The 22357-nt window shown below is 46.2% G+C and overlaps 1 protein-coding gene across 1 annotated transcript in view; it reads right to left on the bottom strand.

Moving 5' to 3' along the window:
* Positions 1-22357, bottom strand: part of LOC134601766 (zinc metalloproteinase-disintegrin-like ACLD) — a 100434-nt gene that overhangs the window by 65819 nt on the left and 12258 nt on the right. The window contains exon 2 of the mRNA XM_063446267.1: positions 4152-4234. Coding sequence (XP_063302337.1) covers positions 4152-4234 — 83 coding nt within the window. The remainder of the gene's footprint in view (positions 1-4151; positions 4235-22357) is intronic.

Here is a 22357-nt window from a genome sequence, read left to right as displayed (position 1 = left end):
CTGCCACGTCTCTAGTGGCAGTCACTCAGATGGCAACTAGAGGCACTTCCTCATTTCAGTCCTGCAATTTTTGCAGGACTGAGATTCATGTCTTAATACTCTGCATGAATATGCCCATTGTAGCATTATGACACTGAAGGCACTGTGAATGTGCTTGTGCTTACCCCAACAGGATATAGGAAATCCAATAGATTGAGATGAGTGTGAATATGTATAAATATGTATATTTATATTCCCCTTTATAAATCGATGGCAAACATCACTTTTCTTTCTTTAATTAAATATATTATTAAATTTGCAATTTATTTTTTTTTGGTGTTGTGATCAAATCCTCGGCAAAGTTTCCGTATTGTAGTGGCTGCATGGATCTCTTGTGGATTCCCTTTGGGAGGTGGGTGGACATGAACATTGAGCTGAGATGTCACTCAACTCAACGATCGTAAACGTGTAGCACTCAGTGTTACTCACAGCTCAGAATTAGTCAGTTGAATAAAAATAAGATTGTTGAGTTGAAGCCATCCAAATGACTTTAATTTAGATGTGAAGTTGTGTGTCAGTACCTTACTAATAAATGAAAATGCCCCCACTAGAAGGCCTCCCAACTTTCCCAACTCTAGCAGGACAGTCTCTATTTTGGGGACCGGTCTCGCAATTCTGGGTTTGATCCCTGGGGACATGAGGCAACAGAGCTAAGGGCACTAGGACCATGCAAATTTCGCTGTATCAGCACTCTGTGAAAAGCTGCACTTAATAGGACAAACAGCGTGAGCAGCGGTTAGCCTGGCATGCATTCACACTAGATTTTATGTCCTTTCTTGCTCCATTCTATCACCAGCTCACCCCCCTTAGGCCTGCCCACACTCATTCCACATTACTTACTTACAACCCTCTATGTTGAGAGTTATGCCGTGGTCCAAACTGCAAGACCTAAGATAACCAATCAATCTACTCTAATACTAGTATACACTCTATACAACAGCTGTGGGTAGAATGCCAATACAGAACATGGAAGAATATATGTTTACACTGCTTACTCTGTTTCAATCATTGTCCTTTTTTATTTCTTTAATTACACAATGGCAAAAAACAACATGCCCACTTTTAATCTATACATTTATGAATATATGGAATGAAAACCATGTCATAATCGGAGTGGTAGCTAAATGGTAATTGCTGTTGTAAATGATACTAATCACATTTAGGGAGTAAAAATGATCAGTGTATCAATGACTTACTATTTTTCTATCTATCCTTATTTGGGGTTGTGATTTGTTGTGCTTTTCTATAAATTGTTACCATGGTATTCATTAGCAAAATCTGTTAGATCTTATTCTTCCTGTGACAAAACAGGAAATGTCTTAAAAGACAAACTGTAACCCTAAGCAGTAAAATTAGAATGCTTAACTGTAAAACACGTCCCTCATACAGAGGCTCTCTAATTAGGCGGTTTAGGCGGTTGCCTAAGGCCTCGCGCTGGCGGGGGCCTCGCGGCCGCCTAAACCGCCAGTTGGCAGAGTGTGTCAGGTCCTCGGTCACTGACCGAGGACCTGACACCAGGAGGGGGCCCGGCGGCTTGCCCGGTATGCCGCCGGGTGCGAGGTCCCTCCTCGCTGCCCGGCCACCATCGCAGACACTGGTCTGCAGCTCCGCAGTGTGCAGAGCTGCAGACCATGTGACTCGCGAGAATTGGCCAATCAGAGCGTTGCCGCAGGTTACCACGGCAACGCTCTGAAATCTCGCGAGACTACACGGTCTCTGCGAGCTGCAGACCGGGAGCAGTGGCCACCGGACCACCAGGGAAAGGTAGGCTCTCCCTCCCCATCACCCCCCACCACACTCATCCACCATCACCACCCCCAGCCTCACCCCCCACCCTCACCCCCCACCACCCTCAGCCTCACCATCACCCCCCACCCCCTCAGCCTCACCATCACCCCCCACCCCCTCAGCCTCACCATCACCCCCACAACCCTCACCATCACCCCCCACCACCCTCAGCCTCACCATCACCCCCCACCCCCTCAGCCTCACCCCCCACCCTCACCATCACCCCCACCCCCCTCAGCCTCACCCCCCACCACCCTCAGCCTCACCCCCCACCACCCTCACCATCACCCCCCACCACCATCAGCCTCACCATCACCCTCCACCACCCTCAGCCTCACCCCCCACCACCCTCTGCCTCACCCCCCACCATCCTCAGCCTCACCCCCCACCCTCACCATCACCCCCCACCACCCTCAGCCTCACCCCCCACCCCCACCATCACCCCCCACCACCCTCAGCCTCACCATCACCCCTCCACCCCCCCAGCCTCACCATCACCCACCCTCAGCCTCACCATCACCCCCACCACCCTCAGCCTCACCATCACCCTCCACCACCCTCAGCCTCACCCCCACCACCCTCAGCCTCACCCCCACCACCCTCACCCTCACCCCCCACCACCCTCAGCCTCACCCCCCACCACCCTCAGCCTCACCCCCACCACCCTCAGCCTCACCCCCCCACCCTCACCATCACCCCCCACCACCCTCAGCCTCACCATCACCCCCCACCCTCAGCCTCACCCCCACCCTCACCATCACCCCCCACCACCCTCAGCCTCACCAACACTCCCCCACCACTCTCACCATCACCCTCCACCACCCTCAGCCTCACCCCCCACCACCCTCACCCTCACCCCCCCACCCTCACCATTACCCCCACCACCCTCAGCCTCACCATCACCCCCCACCACCCTCAGCCTCACCATCATCCCCCACCACCCTCACCCTCACCATCACCCCCCCACCACCCTCACCATCACCCCCCACCACTCTCAGCCTCACCATCACCCTCCACCACCCTCAGCCTCACCCCCCACCACCCTCACCCTCACCCCCCACCACCCTCAGCATCACCCCCCACCACTTTCAGCATCACCCTCTCATCACCCTCAGCATCACCCCCTCACCATCACCCCCCTCTCACTCTCACATTACCCCCTCTCACTCTCACATTACCCCCTCTCACATTACCCCCCTCTCACTCTCACATTACCATCACCCCCTTCCCTCTCACATTACCATCACCCCCCTCCCTCTCACATTACCATCACCCCCCGCTCGATCTCACCATCACCCCCGCTCCCTCTCACTATCACCCCCTCTCACCATCGCTCCCTCTCACCATTGCTCCCTCTCACCATCGCTCCCTCTCACCATCGCACCCCCTCTCCCTCTCACCATCACACTCCCCTCACTCTCACATTACCCCCTCTCCCTCTCACATTACCATCACCCCCCTCCCTCTCACATTACCATCACCCCCCTCCCTCTCACATTACCATCACCCCCCTCCCTCTCACATTACCATCACCCCCTCCCTCTCACATTACCATCACCCCCCGCTCCCTCTGACCATCACCCCCCCGCTCCCTCTGACCATCACCCCCCCGCTCCCTCTGACCAACACCCCCCCGCTCCCTCTGACCATCACCCCCGCTCCCTCTCACCATCACCCCCCGCTCCCTCTCACATCACCCCCCGCTCCCTCTCACATCACCCCCGCTCCCTCTCACCATCGCACCCCCTCTCCCCCGCTCCCTCTCACCATCGCACCCCCTCTCCCTCTCATCATCGCACCCCCTCTCCCTCTCACCATTACCCTCCCCTCTCCCTCTCACCATCACCCCCCTCTCACCATCACCCGTCTCTACCTCTCACCATCACCCCCCCTATACACACAACACACTTCAAGCAGCTACCCCATACACATAGGGTCTCAGACAAAAACGCAAACATGCTCACAGAGACATACATTCACACACACAAGGATACTCTCTGTCAGACACACTCTCAGGCACATACACAGGTAGACAGTGCATCAATGTGTATATGTGACACTTTTTTGTTAGTGGGGCCTCATGTTTGCATTTCGCCTAAGGCCTCATAAAGTCTAGAGCCGCCTCTGCCCTCATATATTTCTAATTGTTACTCATGTCAGCCATTTCCTGTCAGAGGTGCTGAGTGCGAGGCATCCATGTTTGTAAATGCAGTTGATTAGACTAAATGCTGAAGGTCTATGACATATACCGCAATTATAAAGTGGCTGTGGACATCAAGGATGCAGAATTTGTCAGTCTGAAATAAAATCCAAGTTGACATTACCTGTAAGTCTCTCTTGTGTTGAGTATGAAGTTTTTTTGGAAAGACAACCTCGTATTTTTGTCCTGCAGAAGGCAAGTTTGACACTGTAATAGAAGGCAAACAATGCACACTATGGTTAATACAATAATGAGTGAAAGGCAATGAGTGAATAGAATGCTAAAACATAACACAAATACAATGCCTCACTCAAAATTTTACCATTAGTTTAACGATGAAATTTGCCATCTGTATGGTTATTCAGTAAACATTAAATTGCAACAAATTAAAATACAAATTGGAAAAATTAGGCTAAATTAGCTGATTTGGAAATAATCTCTGAATGAGCTATAGTCATAGTTTATCCTCTGTGATGTGATTAACTTTTCAATTTGCTACAATTTGTTTTTTAGTGAATAATCCCCATAGTGTAAAGATTAAAAATGATGAGCAAAACTCTATTCACCACATGCAGGAAAGTGAGTTCTTGTGAAGGTTGAGAACTAATTTAAAAAAAAAAAAAGTTTTTTTGCATGGTGTTTCTGCTGTGTTACAATCAAGAACAACATTTTCCTTTGCAGCAAAAATTAAATAAAAAAAACTCCCCAAAACAAAGCATCAATAATATTTAGGTACACCAGGCATGACCAGGAGTATCCTAAAGTAGAGCTAGGTTTTTCTGCCCGCATCCCATTTAACTTAAAGGGACACTATAGTCACCTGAACAACTTTAGCTTAATGAAGCAGTTTTGGTGTATAGAACATGCCCCTGCAGCCTCACTGCTCAATCCTCTGGCATTTAGGAGTTAAATCCCTTTGTTTATGAACCCTAGTCACACCTCCCTGCATGTGACTTGCACAGCCTTCCATAAACACTTCCTGTAAAGAGAGCCCTATTTAGGCTTTCTTTATTGCAAGTTCTGTTTAATTAAGATTTTCTTATCTCCTGCTATGTTAATAGCTTGCTAGACCCTGAAAGAGCCTCCTGTGTGTGATTAAAGTTCAATTTAGAGATTGCGATACAATTATTTAAGGTAAATTACATCTGTTTGAAAGTGAAACCAGTTTTTTTTTTTTTTTGCATGCAGGCTTTGTCAATCATAGCCAGGTGAGGTGTGGCTAGGGCTGCATAAACAGAAACAAAGTGATTTAACTCCTAAATGACAGTGAATCGAGCAGTGAAATTGCAGGGGAATGATCTATACACTAAAACTGCTTTATTTAGCTAAAGTAATTTGGTTGACTATAGTGTTCCTTTAATAATCTGTATTGTGTGTTAACTTATTATTTGTTGTAGATAAAGACCATGAAATGTGCATACACTCGGTTATCACTATAATAATTGTGAGCCTCATTGTGAAAACAAAAACAAGGACATGAAGCTTGAATATTGTTTTAACCCCTTACGGACGGAGTCAATTGTACAAGTTCTGATCAAAACAAAACGTAAACAAAACCTGGAATATGCGCTATATCTCTGTTCAACCATAATTCACCTCTTTCATATTAAGTGCACCCATACTTATTATATATCATTTTGTTCAGGAGAAACAGGGTTTTCATTTCATATTAAATATTTATATATGAAACGTAATTTAATATGAATACAATTTAAAAAAAACTGTGAGAAATTAAGAAATTTTATTCTGCATGGGATTTTAACTGTTAATGTCATAATACTGTTAGCTTTTCCTGCAATAAATTACACATATTTGCATTCAGCGATTTCTCACAAGTACAAAAGTACCCACCGTGTACAGGTTTTATAAAGTTTTGCAGAGTTACAAGGTCAAATATAGGGCTTTTCCCTTTTCGTTATTACACATTGAAATTTGCCAGATTGCTTTACTGGGCCTTTGCTGCCTTTGAGACCGTATGGCAGGCCAGGAATGAAAATTACCCCTATCATGGCATACCATTTGCCAAAGTAGACAAAATGGGGTATGTCCAGTCTTTTTTAGTAGCCACTTAGTCACAAACCCTGACCAAAATTAGCGCTCATATTTGGTTTTTTAAATTTTTCACAAAAAAAATGCCCTTTCATTAATGATATCATTGTCATTTTACGTTTTACTGCTCTAAAACACTTATATTTGTGTTCAGCAATGTCTCACGAGAAAAACAGTACCTTCCTGTGAAGTTTTTATGGGGTTTTGGAAAGTTAAAAGGTCAAATATAGTGCTTTCCCATTTCAGTTTGCCAGATTGGCTAGGTGGCATATGTTGCCTTTGAGACCATATGGCAGCCCAGGAATGAGAATTGCTACATCATGACATATCATTCACAAAAGAAGAATTAGGAAAGTCCAGTCTTTTGTAGTAGCCACTTAGTCACAAACACTAGTCAAAGTTAGTTTTCATATTTTTTTTGCATTTTTCACACAAAAACTGCACTTTTACTGATGATATCATCATCATTACAAGTTTTAGTGTTTTAAAACACCCATATTTGTGTCCAGTGAAGTCTCACGGGTACAACGTACCCCCCATGTACAGGTTTTATGGTGTTTTGGAAAGTTACAGGGTTAAATATAAGGCTTGTAAATTTAATTCAATGGCCCTTCTGCCTGGGTTGAACTAATTAATAAAATTAACTATATATGTAAGTATAGTAGATAATTATACACATTGAATAAATATAGTATTTATGCACATGTACACACACAAATATACATATATAAATAGAAAATAAAATTCCAAGTGTATATATGATGTAGAATTATTAAAAATCTTTATTGAACTTGTACTGAATTATTGTACTAACTCCATTTTAACCTCACACTGTAACAAACCCTCCATTTTGTCCTCATTACCTGACAGATTCTCCATCTTAAACTACATTACATGACAGAATTTCCCAGCAACATTCAATACAATGAACAGAGACTGTATTTTCTATAAAGACATAGCTGACTCCGGAATTATTGAATCTCCTGTAACATGCAACAAAGTATAACCAAGGCCAGAGCCAAGGCCATGAGAACACTGTACTAATGAAATGTTCTATTCATAAAAGAACTTTGCACCTGACCACAAGATTGACATCGCTGACTGAGTAAAATGACGCTCAAGCCCCCCTTTCCACCGAGTAAAACTCATGCTGGGAAAAATGGCACCTGAGCCTTCTGTCCACACCCTTGTCCAGAACAATACCACCTCCCGGTGGGAGGACACCCAGCTAGTCACTCAAACCCCTGAGCCAATTAATAATATTGATGGGTGGACACTGATATAGTCACATAACATTTAATCCAATTAATGATGTTTATTTGTTATTATCTGATAACCAATGATGATGTCATTTTGCATTTAAAAAGGCCTGCATAACTGTTTTCCAACCAGATGGCATTAAAATTTCTGAAGTGCTTTTAACCTGAACTCCATGTGTCAGTGTGAGCTTACTTCTGCGTATACGCAATTTAATCATCTCAGATTTGGACAGGAACAGATAGACATTTAAACATATTTGTTTATTTCTAAATTAATCCACATCATATATATATATATATATAGAAGGCTTGGCCTGTAATTGTGGGAGGCACTTAAATTCCCTATTTAAACCCAGTGAGCCCCTGCTTACCTGTCTTCGACGATCTCGGAAGTGCTTCAGTGTACTTCCGGTTTACAGATCCGTGACGTCAGTTTCCCGCCCGCCGGCAGCCCGGTTCAAACGCTCTGCGGCTGTATTCGTGAGTATAACGCTTTTGCCTTACACGGACGGCATCGAAATCGTAAGTTTAGCCCTGTCGCTCACGGGCTCGGCTTCACTCCGCTCCTGCAATCTCGGTCAGTGTAACACGTTCAGTTACACTTACACCTCGTAGTCTCGTTTAGCCGGACCGGGTTGCCATACGTTTCTCATTCAGTTTGGTGCAATACCTTCATTCTGTTTCGTTTTCTGGATATTGTTCACATTTTTAGCAATAAATTTAGTAGTTACGTTTATAAGAGGGGTTTAGGCGGTTTTGTTGTATTGCCCAGTATTCTAAAACTTCTGTATTTAAAGTGGTTTATATGGTCCCCTTAAAGTCATAAATAGCAAAGTAGAATAATAGGTATGTTGTTTCCATTGATTTAATGGCTGTTCATGTCCTATTTTCTGTTGTAGTCCTTACTAGTACTGACACTTCTCACAAGTGGCCCTTCGCGGGTATACGTGTTCGCAGCTTTGTTAAAGAGGTAGGCCTCTGTGTCACCCAGTTCATTTGTGTGCATATTGTAATTAAATAGTACGTTTCATAAATAGGTCACGTTTCTTTCCCTTTAGTTCCGTTGGTTCCCTTCAGGATAATAGTCCATTATTAGGTCAAGTAAAGTATTCCTTCCTCTGCAGGTATGTTATTGGTGTGTCCTGGGGGGGGGGGGGGGGGTTGAGGACTAGTTGTAATTCTCCCGCCAACTTAGGTATGTTCCCATAGGCCTCTTTGCCTATAAGTTTAGAGGTCCCGCAAGGCATAAGGTCAGCCCTTACGTTCGGAGGTTCAGGCCAATCGTCCCAACGCATAGCTATAGCCTTGCTTCTAAACTTAGTTAGGGCCTCACCAGTCACGGCCAAACGTTTTACTTCTTTTACGTGTCACCGAGAGGCCAACACCCCGCCACCCACCTCAGTGGCACCAAGGCCCCACGAGCCAAATCATAGATAGTGCCTCTCATAGCCACTTGGCAAGTAGTTAGGGCCTCATCTGCCACCAACTGAAGCTAAGTTAATACAATTTCGCCTATGGGCACTAACCTAGTAAGCGGGGTCCCTCCAGCTGTTTACATTTCAGTACTAAACTCACCCTCTCTGCCCCCCTTAGAATGTCCAACGCTTCGGTATTAGAAGACAATCTGTCGGTTACCAGCACCCCTCTCAGGTCGGGCACACAGAGAAGGCAACCAACCCCTCCAAGTCCAGCTTCCAGCTATCGCTCCTGGACTATCCCTAAGATTACCGCTGAACTAAAAAAGAGGAATATCCCTTATCCGGCTTCAGCCAGGAAGAATGAACTTTTTCGTTTATTGAACTCTACTGAGGATAACGAAAGGCCTGGCCCTAGTTCACAGGTTAATGTACTTAATAGCCTGGCTGAGTTACACGCCATGATGGCCTCCCTAGTGTCCTCAGTTGCCACTATCAATAATAGATTGGATAACCTGGAAGCTAATAATGTTCCTACAGTCCCCGAGATTCCCGGGCCGGTTGCCCAACCCACGCCCGCCCTAGGAGGTAACAGTAACCCTCTACCGGCTAGGAAAGTTACTAACGTTATTAATCCTATTCACCTAATACCGCAGTCTCTCAGACGTGACATCATAGAGGGAAAGGATGTTAACTTGGCCTCGCTACTGATAGCGGCTCAAGACGTGGTAGAAAACAGGGCGTACACGTTTGAGGATCTATCAGTAGTAATGAGGGCCAGAGACCCTAGGTTGAATAGGAAACTTAACATTCCCGAGTTTGTCTTGGCATTTGGCCTATACAGAGACGTTATCTGTACTGCTTTTCCCCTCTGCAGAGAGGAGCTAGACTTATACCTACACAAGGTGATAGAGCTAGCTTATAAGTACGGGGGCTTTGCCTTTTACGACTATCACAAGTCATTCTCCTCTAGGTCAGCCGCTTCATTGTCTCAGTATAATACAGTCACGGACTGGGGTCAGCTGGACACGGAGTTGTTTCTTATGCATTTTGCAGGTCTCAAAACCCCTTCCTGTGCCATATGCTCGTCTGCAGCTCACTCGATTAATTTCTGTCCTGAAAATGTAGCTATCCCCTCTACCAGTAACGCCAACTCCGATTTTCAGTCAACTTCCAACCAGAAGGAAATAAGAGACAAATTAGGCAGGCCAATAGTGTTCTTGGGCAAAGCTCAGGTCTGCAATAATTTCAATGCTGGGGGTTGTAGTTACAGTGCTTGTAGACTGCTGCATGTGTGCTCGCTTTGTTTCAGGGCACATGCCAAGACGATGTGCCCTAACAAATTGTACCCTAAAAAGGCATCCACTCCAATAAACATACCGAGTTTACAACGTTACCTGGCTAATCATCCTTCTTTACATCTGGTGGAATTTCTCACGTCAGGGTTCACTCACGGGTTTCACACAGGCTTTGTCTCTCTCCCCTCAGGCATCTTGGAGTGCCCCAACCTTCAGTCAGCTCTCACAGACCCTGACACCCTACAAGTACACTTACAGAAAGAAGTAGATAACGGCTTCATGATAGGCCCTTTCACTACTCCTCCTTTCTCCTCATGGAGAACTAACCCTCTAGGTATCGCCACGGGGAAGTTTAACAACAAAAAGAGACTTATTATTGACTTTTCTGCACCACACGCCTCTCCCACACCTAGCCTGAATGCACTAATCCCGTCAGAAGATTTTTCTCTTCAGTACGCTAGAATCGATGATGCCATTCAAGCGATTATTAACTCCGGGAAGGCAGCCTGGTTAAGTAAGTCAGATATTACTAACGCCTTTAAGTTACTTCCCATTCATCAATCACTCTGGCATCTGCATGGAGTTAAGTGGCAAGACAACTACTATTTCGCTACCAGGCTTACTTTCGGCTCCAAAAGTAGCCCCAAGTTATTTGACCTGTTCGCCGAAACGTTAACATGGCTTCTCCTGAACTTCTGCAGATGCCCAGTTGTCATTCATTATTTAGACGACTTCCTCACCATTGAACCACACCACTGCACTCCACGCAGCCTTAATCACTTGCTCACTCTCTTTAAAGATTTAGGTGTCCCCGTAGCCCTGGACAAAACCGAAGGTCCCAAAACCGAAATTACTTTTCTGGGGATTACACTCAATTCTGTCACCATGCACGCCAGCCTGCCCCAGGAGAAAGTAGACCGAATTCTGTCTTGCATTAGCACCTGCATGTCACTAGGCACTTGCACCAGGAAACAGCTACAGTCACTTCTAGGCTCACTTAATTTTGCCATGAGAATAATTCCACAGGGTAGGTCTTTCATTTCCAGAATCCTTTCACTTTTGCACGGTCTACCTGACGATGACTCCACTACACCCTTAGACGAGTCAGCTACAGCTGACCTGAGAATGTGGCAGCTGTTCCTTTCCTCGTGGAATGGCAGGTCACTGTTTGTTCCCCCCGTTTCCGACGATTCCCCAGTACTCTGGACTGACGCTTCCGGTACCTTAGGCTATGCGGCCATATTTGGAGACGAGTGGCTGTACGACTCCTGGCCGATCGAAACCACATCACTCGAGAGTTTCAGTACCACCTCCTCTCTTTTTGAGATCTACCCTATCGTAGCAGCAGCTTACACGTGGGGGGTAGAGTGGAGGGGGCAGTCAGTCAGGTGTTTTTGTGATAACTTAGCTACCTGTAACATCATTAACAAGGGCCGCTCTCAGTCCCTCACGATCATGAACCTAGTCAGGAGACTCACTTGGCTAGCAGCTAATCTCCAGTTCTGCATATCCTGTGTTCACGTCCCAGGTATACAAAATACTGCCGCTGATGCTCTGTCACGCTTCAATTTGCAGGAGTTCTTCAGACTACATCCTACAGCTACCCAGCAACCCAGGGACCTCCAAAATTCGAAGACCTGGTAATGCGTTAAGCTCTCTCTTACAACTAAGCGGCACGCTTGCGCAGGCGGGTCTATCCCTTAACACAAGGAAAGCCTATTACAGAGCATATGAACTGTTTATGTGTTTCGTTCGTAGTTACTGTGTAATAAATGTTTTTTCTGTTGAAACCATGGTTGCTTTCACAACTTTTTGCCACTTTTCTCTTAATCTAGCTTACAACACAATCAAACTCTACTTAACGGGAATCCAACACTACATGTTAACCTCCTTTCCCAACAAGTCTCCTTTCCTATCTTCCTACCCTCTTAAAAGTGTCCTCAAAGGCACTCATAACTTGTCAGTACACATACCCACTAAACGCCTTCCCATAGATAGTAAGCTATTTAAGAATATATCCGATGTACTCGACACGTCCCCTTTCGAACATATCACAAACCTCGTTATCAAATCAGCGGCTTATCTAGCCTTTTATGGTTTCTTGAGGCCCAAAGAATTCACTGTAGAGAGAGCTTCTGATTTCAGCTCGTGCCTCCAAAAGAAGCACTTAATTAAAAAAACTAGACCACTACACATTGTATGTTACCCGTACCAAAACAAGCCAAACAGGCCCACCAGTGGAAATTAACTTTTATCCCACTTCAACCAAATGGTGTCCCGTCCGTGTATTGGATAAGCTAGTAGCAGCCCAAGCTAATTCCGTTCCTGATAGCCCACTTCTAGCTATACTAGGGAAACCCCTCACCACAAAAATCTTCATGCTTTACATACGCACCCTTTTACTCCGCTTGGGACAAAACCCACGTTCATTCTCGGGCCATTCTTTTCGTATTGGAGCAGCACAGCTGCCTCAGGTAATCATGTACCGACACACATAATTAAAAATATGGGGAGGTGGAAATCATCCGCATACAACAGATACATTCCCAATCCAGAGAAAGAGATAAGGCTGGCTTTCTGTGATATGACTAAATGATGTACCGCTTAATAAACGCATTTTGTTTTAATGGTTATTATTTTTGCCCTCTTTTACAGGCCTAACCTTACGTCAGTTTCGGCACACCTCAACTGACTTGCTATTAAGGAACTACTTATTTTTAACCCTGTTTTCCTTACGTCCTCGGAATGTGCCGTACACAAATAGAAGGCTTGGCCTGTAATTGTGGGAGGCACTTAAATTCCCTATTTAAACCCAGTGAGCCCCTGCTTACCTGTCTTCGATGATCTCTGAAGTGCCCCTCCCACCGCACCCTCAATTTTATCATTTTCCTAGGTGGGCCCTCTTTTACAGGCCTAACCTTACGTCAGTTTCGGCACACCTCAACTGACTTGCTATTAAGAAACTACTTATTTTTAACCCTGTTTTCCTTACGTCCTCGGAATGTGCCGTACACAAATATATATATACATATAGTTAATACATTGCTAAACACAAATACACACACCAGTCAAGCCATAAGCCATAAGACTTGCTTTTCCCACACAAATCTCACTTTAACAGTGCTCTCAATACTGCAAGGGATTCTGGGTAGGCGTATGCAAATGAGCTCAACAAAGAACCACATTTTTGACTCATAATTCCACTTTATACATGGATTCATTGGAGTATGTGTCTGCTGTATACAACAGCTTTGAAACACTACTCAGGAAGAGGAGCAAAGCCAGTGAACCACTCATGGACAGCTGTTTTGTTGTTAAGGCAACTCATCAGCATGAGGTTGGTTACTGCAAATGAGCTCAACAAAGAACTACATTTTTGTCTACCCAGAATCCCTTGCAGTAGTGAGAGCACTGTTTGATTAAAAAACATTGGCTCTTCTAACTGAAAGAACAATATATTTACCTTCAGTTACCCTACGAGCCTATAGTCATTCACATGCCTCTCAACTTTTCAAATGGACAAAGATAGACACTTTAATATCAGAGGGTATGTGGAGCTGTTTTGAGATTATGAAGTATGGAGACTTACTTACACTTTTTGCATCTAAATTGTAATTTAGAACAAGAACAGTGTGGAGCTCCTAAAAAGAGGGACATTAGGATAGAAAAGAAGGGCAGAGGGATTTTGGTCCAAAAGAAGTCTTGGAACAATAGGCTTTGCAACAAGACAAAATATTAACTAAAGCCAAATATGGTCAGACTTCTGTCAGGACGAGCCAATCTGCAGCAATTGCCCAGATACAGTCTTTCGCAAAATTCAAAAGATCCACAAAGCATAGTTTTAACTGATTCTACTCTATCAAAGACAGGGTAGTATTTCTTGAAGTTGTGTCTCATCTTTATGATTTGCATTACTGTCTATCTTCTCACAAAATATATGCATAGATTTAGCATGATCTACTTTACCAAAATAGTGCAGTATCTCTTGATGTTTTGTGTTTCACTGTTATGACTTGTATTGTCTATTTTCTCACAAAATGTCCTTCAAAACTTGTATGCCTATCTATGCACTACAAAAATAAAGAATTACAAAAATAAAAGATCCACAAAGCTCTGATATTAACAAAATTCAGAACCGGATGCAAATTAGCAAATTATCGTAATTTGAAGTACTATTTGCTTGCTCAGGAGTCATATTGCCAGAAATATTAAACTGAGTCTATCAAAAGCACTAGAGAGATAGGATGTTGTCACAAAACTAAAGTAAACTTCAGCTTCACTGGAATCGTTATCAATACATGGTAAAATCTTGTTTTTCAACTATATGTGTGAAATTGTTTTATAACTGTTCCTCGGCGATAAAAAATTGTTTTTCTTTAGAAGTAAAATGTCATAACATACTAACATTATATAATTCAAGCCAGCAATATATGTCTGGTACAGGGAGCACAGCCAAATAAAACAAAAATACAAGGCACTTGGATTAGTCTAGTTCAGGAAAAATATAGAAGACACTAAAATGCATGTTCGTTATCTTTATATTAAACATTCAAGAAAGTTACACTTTGATACAGTTTATTTAGTGGTCCATTCACTTTGTTCACGTCCGGACTGATGAGCTACTCCTTTAAGGCAGCCCCTGTCTTTTTTGAAGTTACCAGTTGCGGCTCACCTCGTGTCCCCCACTGGTTGTGCTCCCCCGTCTCGACTGAGTGTCATAGAAAAGAACAGCACATAGCTTGCTGTTTGAGCACTCACTCATATGAGCACTGTGCGATTTAGGGATGGGGCTCACTGGGCATCTGGATCTCCGGAATCCCCATTGACGGCATCAATGGGCAGTCTGTGTTTCTTTTTATTAAAGTCAGATTTGTTATCTAACTTGTATCTAGTGTATATTTTATAATAGGAGCGCCCATGCCACTTGTTTATATTACAGTTTATTTAAAATCTCAGGATGCAACTGTACTAACAGGACTATTCACTAAACTGGGAATTAAAGGAAATTTCACATTTTAGGCCAAAGAACTTGATTTGAAAGCCTAGCTGATTTAGAGAATGTTTCCACTTTAAGTGACCTTACGTTTGAAATTTACTTTGTATTCCCTTTGAATTCTCACTCCAGTGAATAACCCTGTATGTGTGAAAACTACAGACAGACAGTTACATAGAGCACCATGACCTCTATGTAATTTGAAGTGGTTATGGTGCATGGACTATGTGTGCAGCGTGTAGCGGAACGCCGTAAGCCTGTCCTGCAAACTGCCTGTGTGACTATATTCATTATAATTTTACCTGTGTTGAATTGCTATTCATGTATGTAAAGTGTGAATTATATGTTATTCGGTAGTTTCCCTCCGTACTATATACTTATGGAAACTACCGAACGGAGGGACCCCCCCGGAGAGAAGTGTGCCAACAATTAAGGTTCCCATTCTCTCCAAAACCACAAGTTAACATTGTATCGGGGTGGCCGCCATTCGGCATGCGTACACGTGGCGGCGGCCATCTTACGCATGAAAATCTCAGCGGTGTTGTGTCGTCGAGTGTCTGGAACCCAAATCGGACACTCAGACGACCAAACACCGCTGAGACCTCCAGAGCTCCGTAACTACCGAACGGAGAGTCCTAACAAATCCCCATTCGGTAGTTACAAAGTACCGAATGAGGGAATCACTATCTGGGTGGATTAAAGTATGGATGGCTGTTAGAAATGTCTGTTTTATCTGCCGAACGGAGACCGACCGCAGGGCCCATTCACGTGGAACCCTTTTCGGATACCAACTCGTGTGCGGTCGGTCAAACTTCACCTTCTGGTAACTGCCGAACCACCGGTCCGATCTGGGTGAATTTTGGATATTATATTCACCCAGATCAGGGCTACCTAGCGGTACCCTAATATTGAGGATATGTGATGGTTTAGGGGTACATCCAAGTTTGGGGTAAAGTCCTGTACAAGTTAAGGGGATTATGACTCACACCGAGGGGAGGAGATGTGTGGGAGGTAACAAGCCCTGCATTGGTCACTGTCATAATTATTGTAGTTCCCTCCCTTGCATGGGAGCAGGCTTTATAAGAAACCCTGAAATAAACAATTGTCAGTTCTACTCCTGAAACTGTGTGTCGTCCAGTTATTGGGAGTGCTGTGGGGATATTTCTGTACCTTTTTACCTGCTGGAAACTCTGCTGTGGATTTACTAATGACTTGTTCCTGAGCCTTCCTTGGATCTAAAGTGGAGAATAGCTGCGAGAAATCAGCTCTCCGCTACATTGGTTGGCAGCGCTGGGATCCAGACTCACAGAGGAACAAGGATTAATGGAGATTGACCTTTCCACGCTAAAGAGAACCACATTGAAAGACCTTCTAGAAGCGAAAGGTGGTTCTGCCAGCAGCAAATCCAAAGCAACGCTTATCACCGAAGTAATGGCAGAGTACAGAGCAGAAGAGGTCCAGGCCACGGAACAAAGACCTGAAACAGAACAGGAGGAGTTCCAAAGGCACTTACAATTCAGACTGGCCTTTTATGGAGAAAACCCACCAACAGAGATCATCTCTAAAACGATGACAGAGGTGCAGGAGTTTGTGATGAGAAACAGGAGACCACAAACACCGGAAAGAAGTGCAGCAGGAGCTGTGGCACAAGAGGGTAAGCCCAAAATTCCCTATCAAGCTTTTAAAACGTATGTGGAAGCAGAGGAGGATATAGATGCCTTCCTCCAAGACTTTGAGAGACTGTGTACGCTGCATAACATACCAAGGGAAGAGTGGGTACCCATATTAGCAGGACGGCTGTCAGGAAGGGCAGCTGAAGCTTACCGCACTGTGCCTGATATTGAAATTAGGAACTATAACCGGGTAAAAGAAATTATCCTGGCCCGGTATGCAATAACAGCAGAGGCATACCGGAGGCGCTTCAGGGAATTGAAAAAGGCGGACAAAGATTCGCATGCAGAGTGGGCTTGCCGACTGGAAAGGGCAGCTCTTGGGTGGATGCAGTCCAGTAAAGCGCGGTCCATGGAGGACTTGTTACAAATGCTGCTGTTGGAGCAGTTTTATGAGGGGATATCCTCAGAACTACAGGAATGGGTGAGGGATCGTAACCCCACCACCCTCACCGAGGCTGCCAAAAAGGCAGATGATTTTATGGACGCTCGCAGACAGACCAAGGCAGTGAGTACCAAACCTGCCATGCGGCCACCAGGGGGGAATTCCTTCTCTCCTAACCCTCAACCCCCACCAAGACAACTCCCTCCACCAGCACCAGCAGCAGCACAGCAGAGATACCGCACACCTGCTTCTGTGCAATGCCACCGATGCCAGAAGTGGGGACATTTCCAACGAGAGTGTCCACAGTCTAGAGACCGCAACACCTGGATCCGACCAGGGCCTCCACCACCACCACCGAGAGCAGCCGCGCATCACTACCAAGATGAGGTACCACTTCCCTACAGCTCTGCCGTTCCAGTCACGACTGTGGAACAGTGGGAAGTGCTGCATGAGGCCAATCCCTTACAAGCACAGGCGGATAATCGACAGCACCATAGGCAGACCGTATATCTCGAAGGGAAGCCTATGCAGGGGCTCAGAGACTCGGGAGCCACCATCACCCTGGTGCAAAGTCATTTGGTTTCGGACAAAGCCAAACTGAATAAGACTGTGGCTGTCAGGGTTGCAGGGGGAGCCGTGTATCGGCTAGACACAGCCCGGGTACACTTGCATTGGGGTGCGGGGTTTGGGAATGTGGAAGTGGGACTAATGCCGCAATTACCTGCTGAGGTGGTCCTAGGGAATGATCTGGGCAAACTCACCTCCGCCTTTGAACCACAAACTACTGAGGAAGCACACCCAGTAGTCACCAGGCAACAGGCCCGCACCCAGCACAACAACAACGCACTGCCGGAGGTCCAGGTAAGAGATTCCTCCCCTTCCCTAGACTGTATGCCGTGGGCCTCTCCTGACGAGTTTGTAGCCGAGGTGATCACTGACCCTACCTTACAAGTATATCGAGACAAGGTCACCTCTAGCCAACCTGGGGCGGAGGGGGAAAGATTTGTATGGGACAGGCAGTTATTATACCGAGAAACGAGTAAAGAGATAGCGGGGTCAGAACCCATAACTGCAAGACAGCTCGTGGTACCGCAGAGGTACCGAACCGAATTACTCCGGATAGCGCACGATATTCCGCTATCCGGACATTTGGGGGTCAGCCGTACCAGATATCGGCTGACCCAAAGTTTCTTCTGGCCAGGGATTAGCCAGGAGGTGCGCAGGTATTGTAATACCTGCGATACGTGCCAGAGGGTAGGAAAGAGGGGGGATAAACGTAAGGCAAAGCTGCACCCCCTACCCATAATTGAGGAACCCTTTCATAGGGTTGCAGTAGACATAGTAGGCCCCTTCCGAAAGCCTAGCCCATCAGGCAAACGGTACATTTTGACCGTAGTGGACTACGCCACTCGCTACCCCGAGGCGGTAGCCTTAACTAATATCCATGCAGAGACGGTGGCTGAGGCGCTGATGCAGATTTTCTCCCGGATGGGGTTACCCAGGGAGATCATCTCGGATCAGGGCACTCAGTTCACGGCAGAGGTCACCCAACAGCTCTGGAAGTTCTGTAAGATTAAGCCCATCATTAGTGCCCCGTACCACCCCCAGACTAATGGGCTCTGCGAACGGTTCAATGGCACCTTAAAACAGATGCTCCGAACCTTCGCAGAGACCCACCGAGACTGGGAAAAATTCCTGCCGCACTTACTGTTTGCTTACAGGGAGGTGCCGCAGGAATCTACGGGATTTTCTCCCTTTGAACTGCTTTTCGGGAGGAGAGTAAGGGGACCCCTGGACTTGATTAGAGAACACTGGGAGGGAGACCGTAGCGCTGACGGCACCCCTATTGTACCATATGTGTTGGCCCTCCGAGATCGCCTGGAAGCTCTCACAAAGACGGTAAAGGAAAACCTACAGGCAGCTCAGACGCGTCAGCGCACCTGGTACGATAGAGGCGCCAGGGACCGTAGCTTTCAGGTCGGACAGAAAGTTTTAATTTTAAAACCTGTCCGACACGATAAGCTACAGGCCGCCTGGCAAGGCCCTTATAAGGTGGTAGAGCAACGGTGTGACACCACTTATATAATCGGCCACTGCGCAGGGAATGGGGGGCGACGCATGATCCATGTGAACATGCTGAAGCCTTACCAAGAGCGATCAGAGGAGGTGACAGCTATCTGCGCCCCCACCTCTGAAGAAGGCGACAGCTTACCCCTCCCCGATCTGTTAGAGGACGGACAGATGGCTGGAGATTTAGGAGCAGTTGTACTGGGGGATCGGTTAAGCCCACAGGAGCGTATCGAGGTACAACAACTACTGCAAGAAAAGCAGGAGACCTTTTCTAATGTACCTGGATACACCCCTCTGGCTACCCACCGAGTAGAAACCCCTGGCCAACTTCCCATGCGCCAGACTCCGTACCGCATCCCTGAAGCGGTACGGGAGAATATGCGCAAGGAAATTGAAGAGATGATTCAGTTAGGAGTCATTGAGCCCTCCGATAGCCCCTGGGCCTCTCCCGTAGTCCTCGTACCAAAGCGGGACGGCACGACCCGCTTTTGCGTGGACTACAGGAGATTGAATGAGAAAACCGTATCCGACGCATACCCGATGCCTAGGATAGATGAGTTGCTGGACCGGATGGCCAGGGGTCAATACCTTACCACTATTGATTTGTGTAAAGGGTATTGGCAGATTCCCTTGGCCCCGGACGCCATCCCTAAGTCCGCCTTTGTCACCCCATTCGGCTTGTACCAATTTAAGGTCATGCCGTTTGGGATGAAAAACGCGCCGGCTACCTTCCAACGGATGGTGGACCGCCTCCTAGATGGGTTCCAAGACTATACCTGCGCGTATCTCGATGATATTGCCATATTTAGCGATACCTGGCAGGAACACTTGGCCCATATAGGAGCGGTTCTAGACAGAATCAGGGAGGCTGGCTTGACCTTAAAGCCAGCGAAATGTAGCATTGGGATGGCCGAGGTACAGTACCTGGGCCACAGAGTGGGCTGTGGTAAACAAAAGCCGGAACCAGCCAAAGTAGAGGCAGTAGCACAGTGGCCTACCCCGAAAACTAAAACCCAGGTATTAGCCTTCCTAGGGACAGCGGGGTATTACCGGAAGTTTGTGCCCAATTATAGTGCCCTGGCCAAACCCCTCACTGACCTGACCCGTAAAAACCTTCCCCGCCAAGTAACCTGGACCCCGGAGTGTGAGCAGGCATTCCAACACTTGAAAGATGCACTTGTTAATGCCCCTGTCTTGGCCGCTCCCAATCCAACTAAACGTTTTCTTGTCCACACAGACGCTTCTATGTTTGGATTGGGGGCAGTACTGAGCCAAGTCGGGGCCGATGGCGGAGAACACCCCGTGGCTTACATCAGTCGCAAACTTTTACCTCGGGAAGTAAGCTACGCCGCCATCGAGAAGGAATGCCTAGCTGTGGTGTGGGCCTTAAAGAAATTACAACCCTACTTGTATGGACAGGCTTTTTCTTTGCTCACGGATCACAACCCGTTGGTCTGGCTGAACCGGGTGGCTGGGGACAATGCCCGGCTGCTGCGCTGGAGTTTGGCGCTGCAGCCCTTTGACTTTAACATTCAATACCGCCCGGGTAAGCAAAATGGAAACGCCGACGGGTTGTCACGACAAACTGATCTGGAGAAATAATCCGTGAGCACCCCGGTCATCCCCAAGCCGATCCGTGTGGGATCAGACTGTGTATGCCGGCTTGTGGGCAAGGGGGAGCAGTGTAGCGGAACGCCGTAAGCCTGTCCTGCAAACTGCCTGTGTGACTATATTCATTATAATTTTACCTGTGTTGAATTGCTATTCATGTATGTAAAGTGTGAATTATATGTTATTCGGTAGTTTCCCTCCGTACTATATACTTATGGAAACTACCGAACGGAGGGACCCCCCCGGAGAGAAGTGTGCCAACAATTAAGGTTCCCATTCTCTCCAAAACCACAAGTTAACATTGTATCGGGGTGGCCGCCATTCGGCATGCGTACACGTGGCGGCGGCCATCTTACGCATGAAAATCTCAGCGGTGTTGTGTCGTCGAGTGTCTGGAACCCAAATCGGACACTCAGACGACCAAACACCGCTGAGACCTCCAGAGCTCCGTAACTACCGAACGGAGAGTCCTAACAAATCCCCATTCGGTAGTTACAAAGTACCGAATGAGGGAATCACTATCTGGGTGGATTAAAGTATGGATGGCTGTTAGAAATGTCTGTTTTATCTGCCGAACGGAGACCGACCGCAGGGCCCATTCACGTGGAACCCTTTTCGGATACCAACTCGTGTGCGGTCGGTCAAACTTCACCTTCTGGTAACTGCCGAACCACCGGTCCGATCTGGGTGAATTTTGGATATTATATTCACCCAGATCAGGGCTACCTAGCGGTACCCTAATATTGAGGATATGTGATGGTTTAGGGGTACATCCAAGTTTGGGGTAAAGTCCTGTACAAGTTAAGGGGATTATGACTCACACCGAGGGGAGGAGATGTGTGGGAGGTAACAAGCCCTGCATTGGTCACTGTCATAATTATTGTAGTTCCCTCCCTTGCATGGGAGCAGGCTTTATAAGAAACCCTGAAATAAACAATTGTCAGTTCTACTCCTGAAACTGTGTGTCGTCCAGTTATTGGGAGTGCTGTGGGGATATTTCTGTACCTTTTTACCTGCTGGAAACTCTGCTGTGGATTTACTAATGACTTGTTCCTGAGCCTTCCTTGGATCTAAAGTGGAGAATAGCTGCGAGAAATCAGCTCTCCGCTACACAGCGTTTAACCCATCTGTTGCTGGAGATGTAACTCCACCTCAGACTGCGTCATTGGGGTGTCATTGACAGCGACTCAGTAAAGGAAACAATACATTTCCCTCATTACTTGGGAACTCCTCACATCATAGAAACATAGAATGTGACGGCAGATAAGAACCATTCGGCCCATCTAGTCTGCCCAAGTTTCTAAATGCTTTCCTTAGTCCCTGGCCTTATCTTATAGTTAGGATAGCCTTATGCCTATCCCATGCATGCTTAAACTCCTTTACTATGTTAACCTCTACCACTTCAGCTGGAAGGCTATTCCATGCATCCACTACCCTCTCAGTAAAGTAATAATTTCTGATATTATTTTTAAACCTTTGTCCCTCTAATTTAAGACTATGTCCTCTTGTTGTGGTAGTTTTTCTTCTTTTAAATACAGTCTCCTCCTTTACTGTGTTGATTCCCTTTATGTATTTAAATG

The sequence above is a fragment of the Pelobates fuscus genome, chromosome 3 (genome assembly GCF_036172605.1).
Source record: "Pelobates fuscus isolate aPelFus1 chromosome 3, aPelFus1.pri, whole genome shotgun sequence".
In the NCBI taxonomy this organism is placed as follows: Eukaryota; Metazoa; Chordata; class Amphibia; order Anura; family Pelobatidae; genus Pelobates; species Pelobates fuscus.
This window is presented reverse-complemented; position numbering and strand designations above follow the sequence as displayed.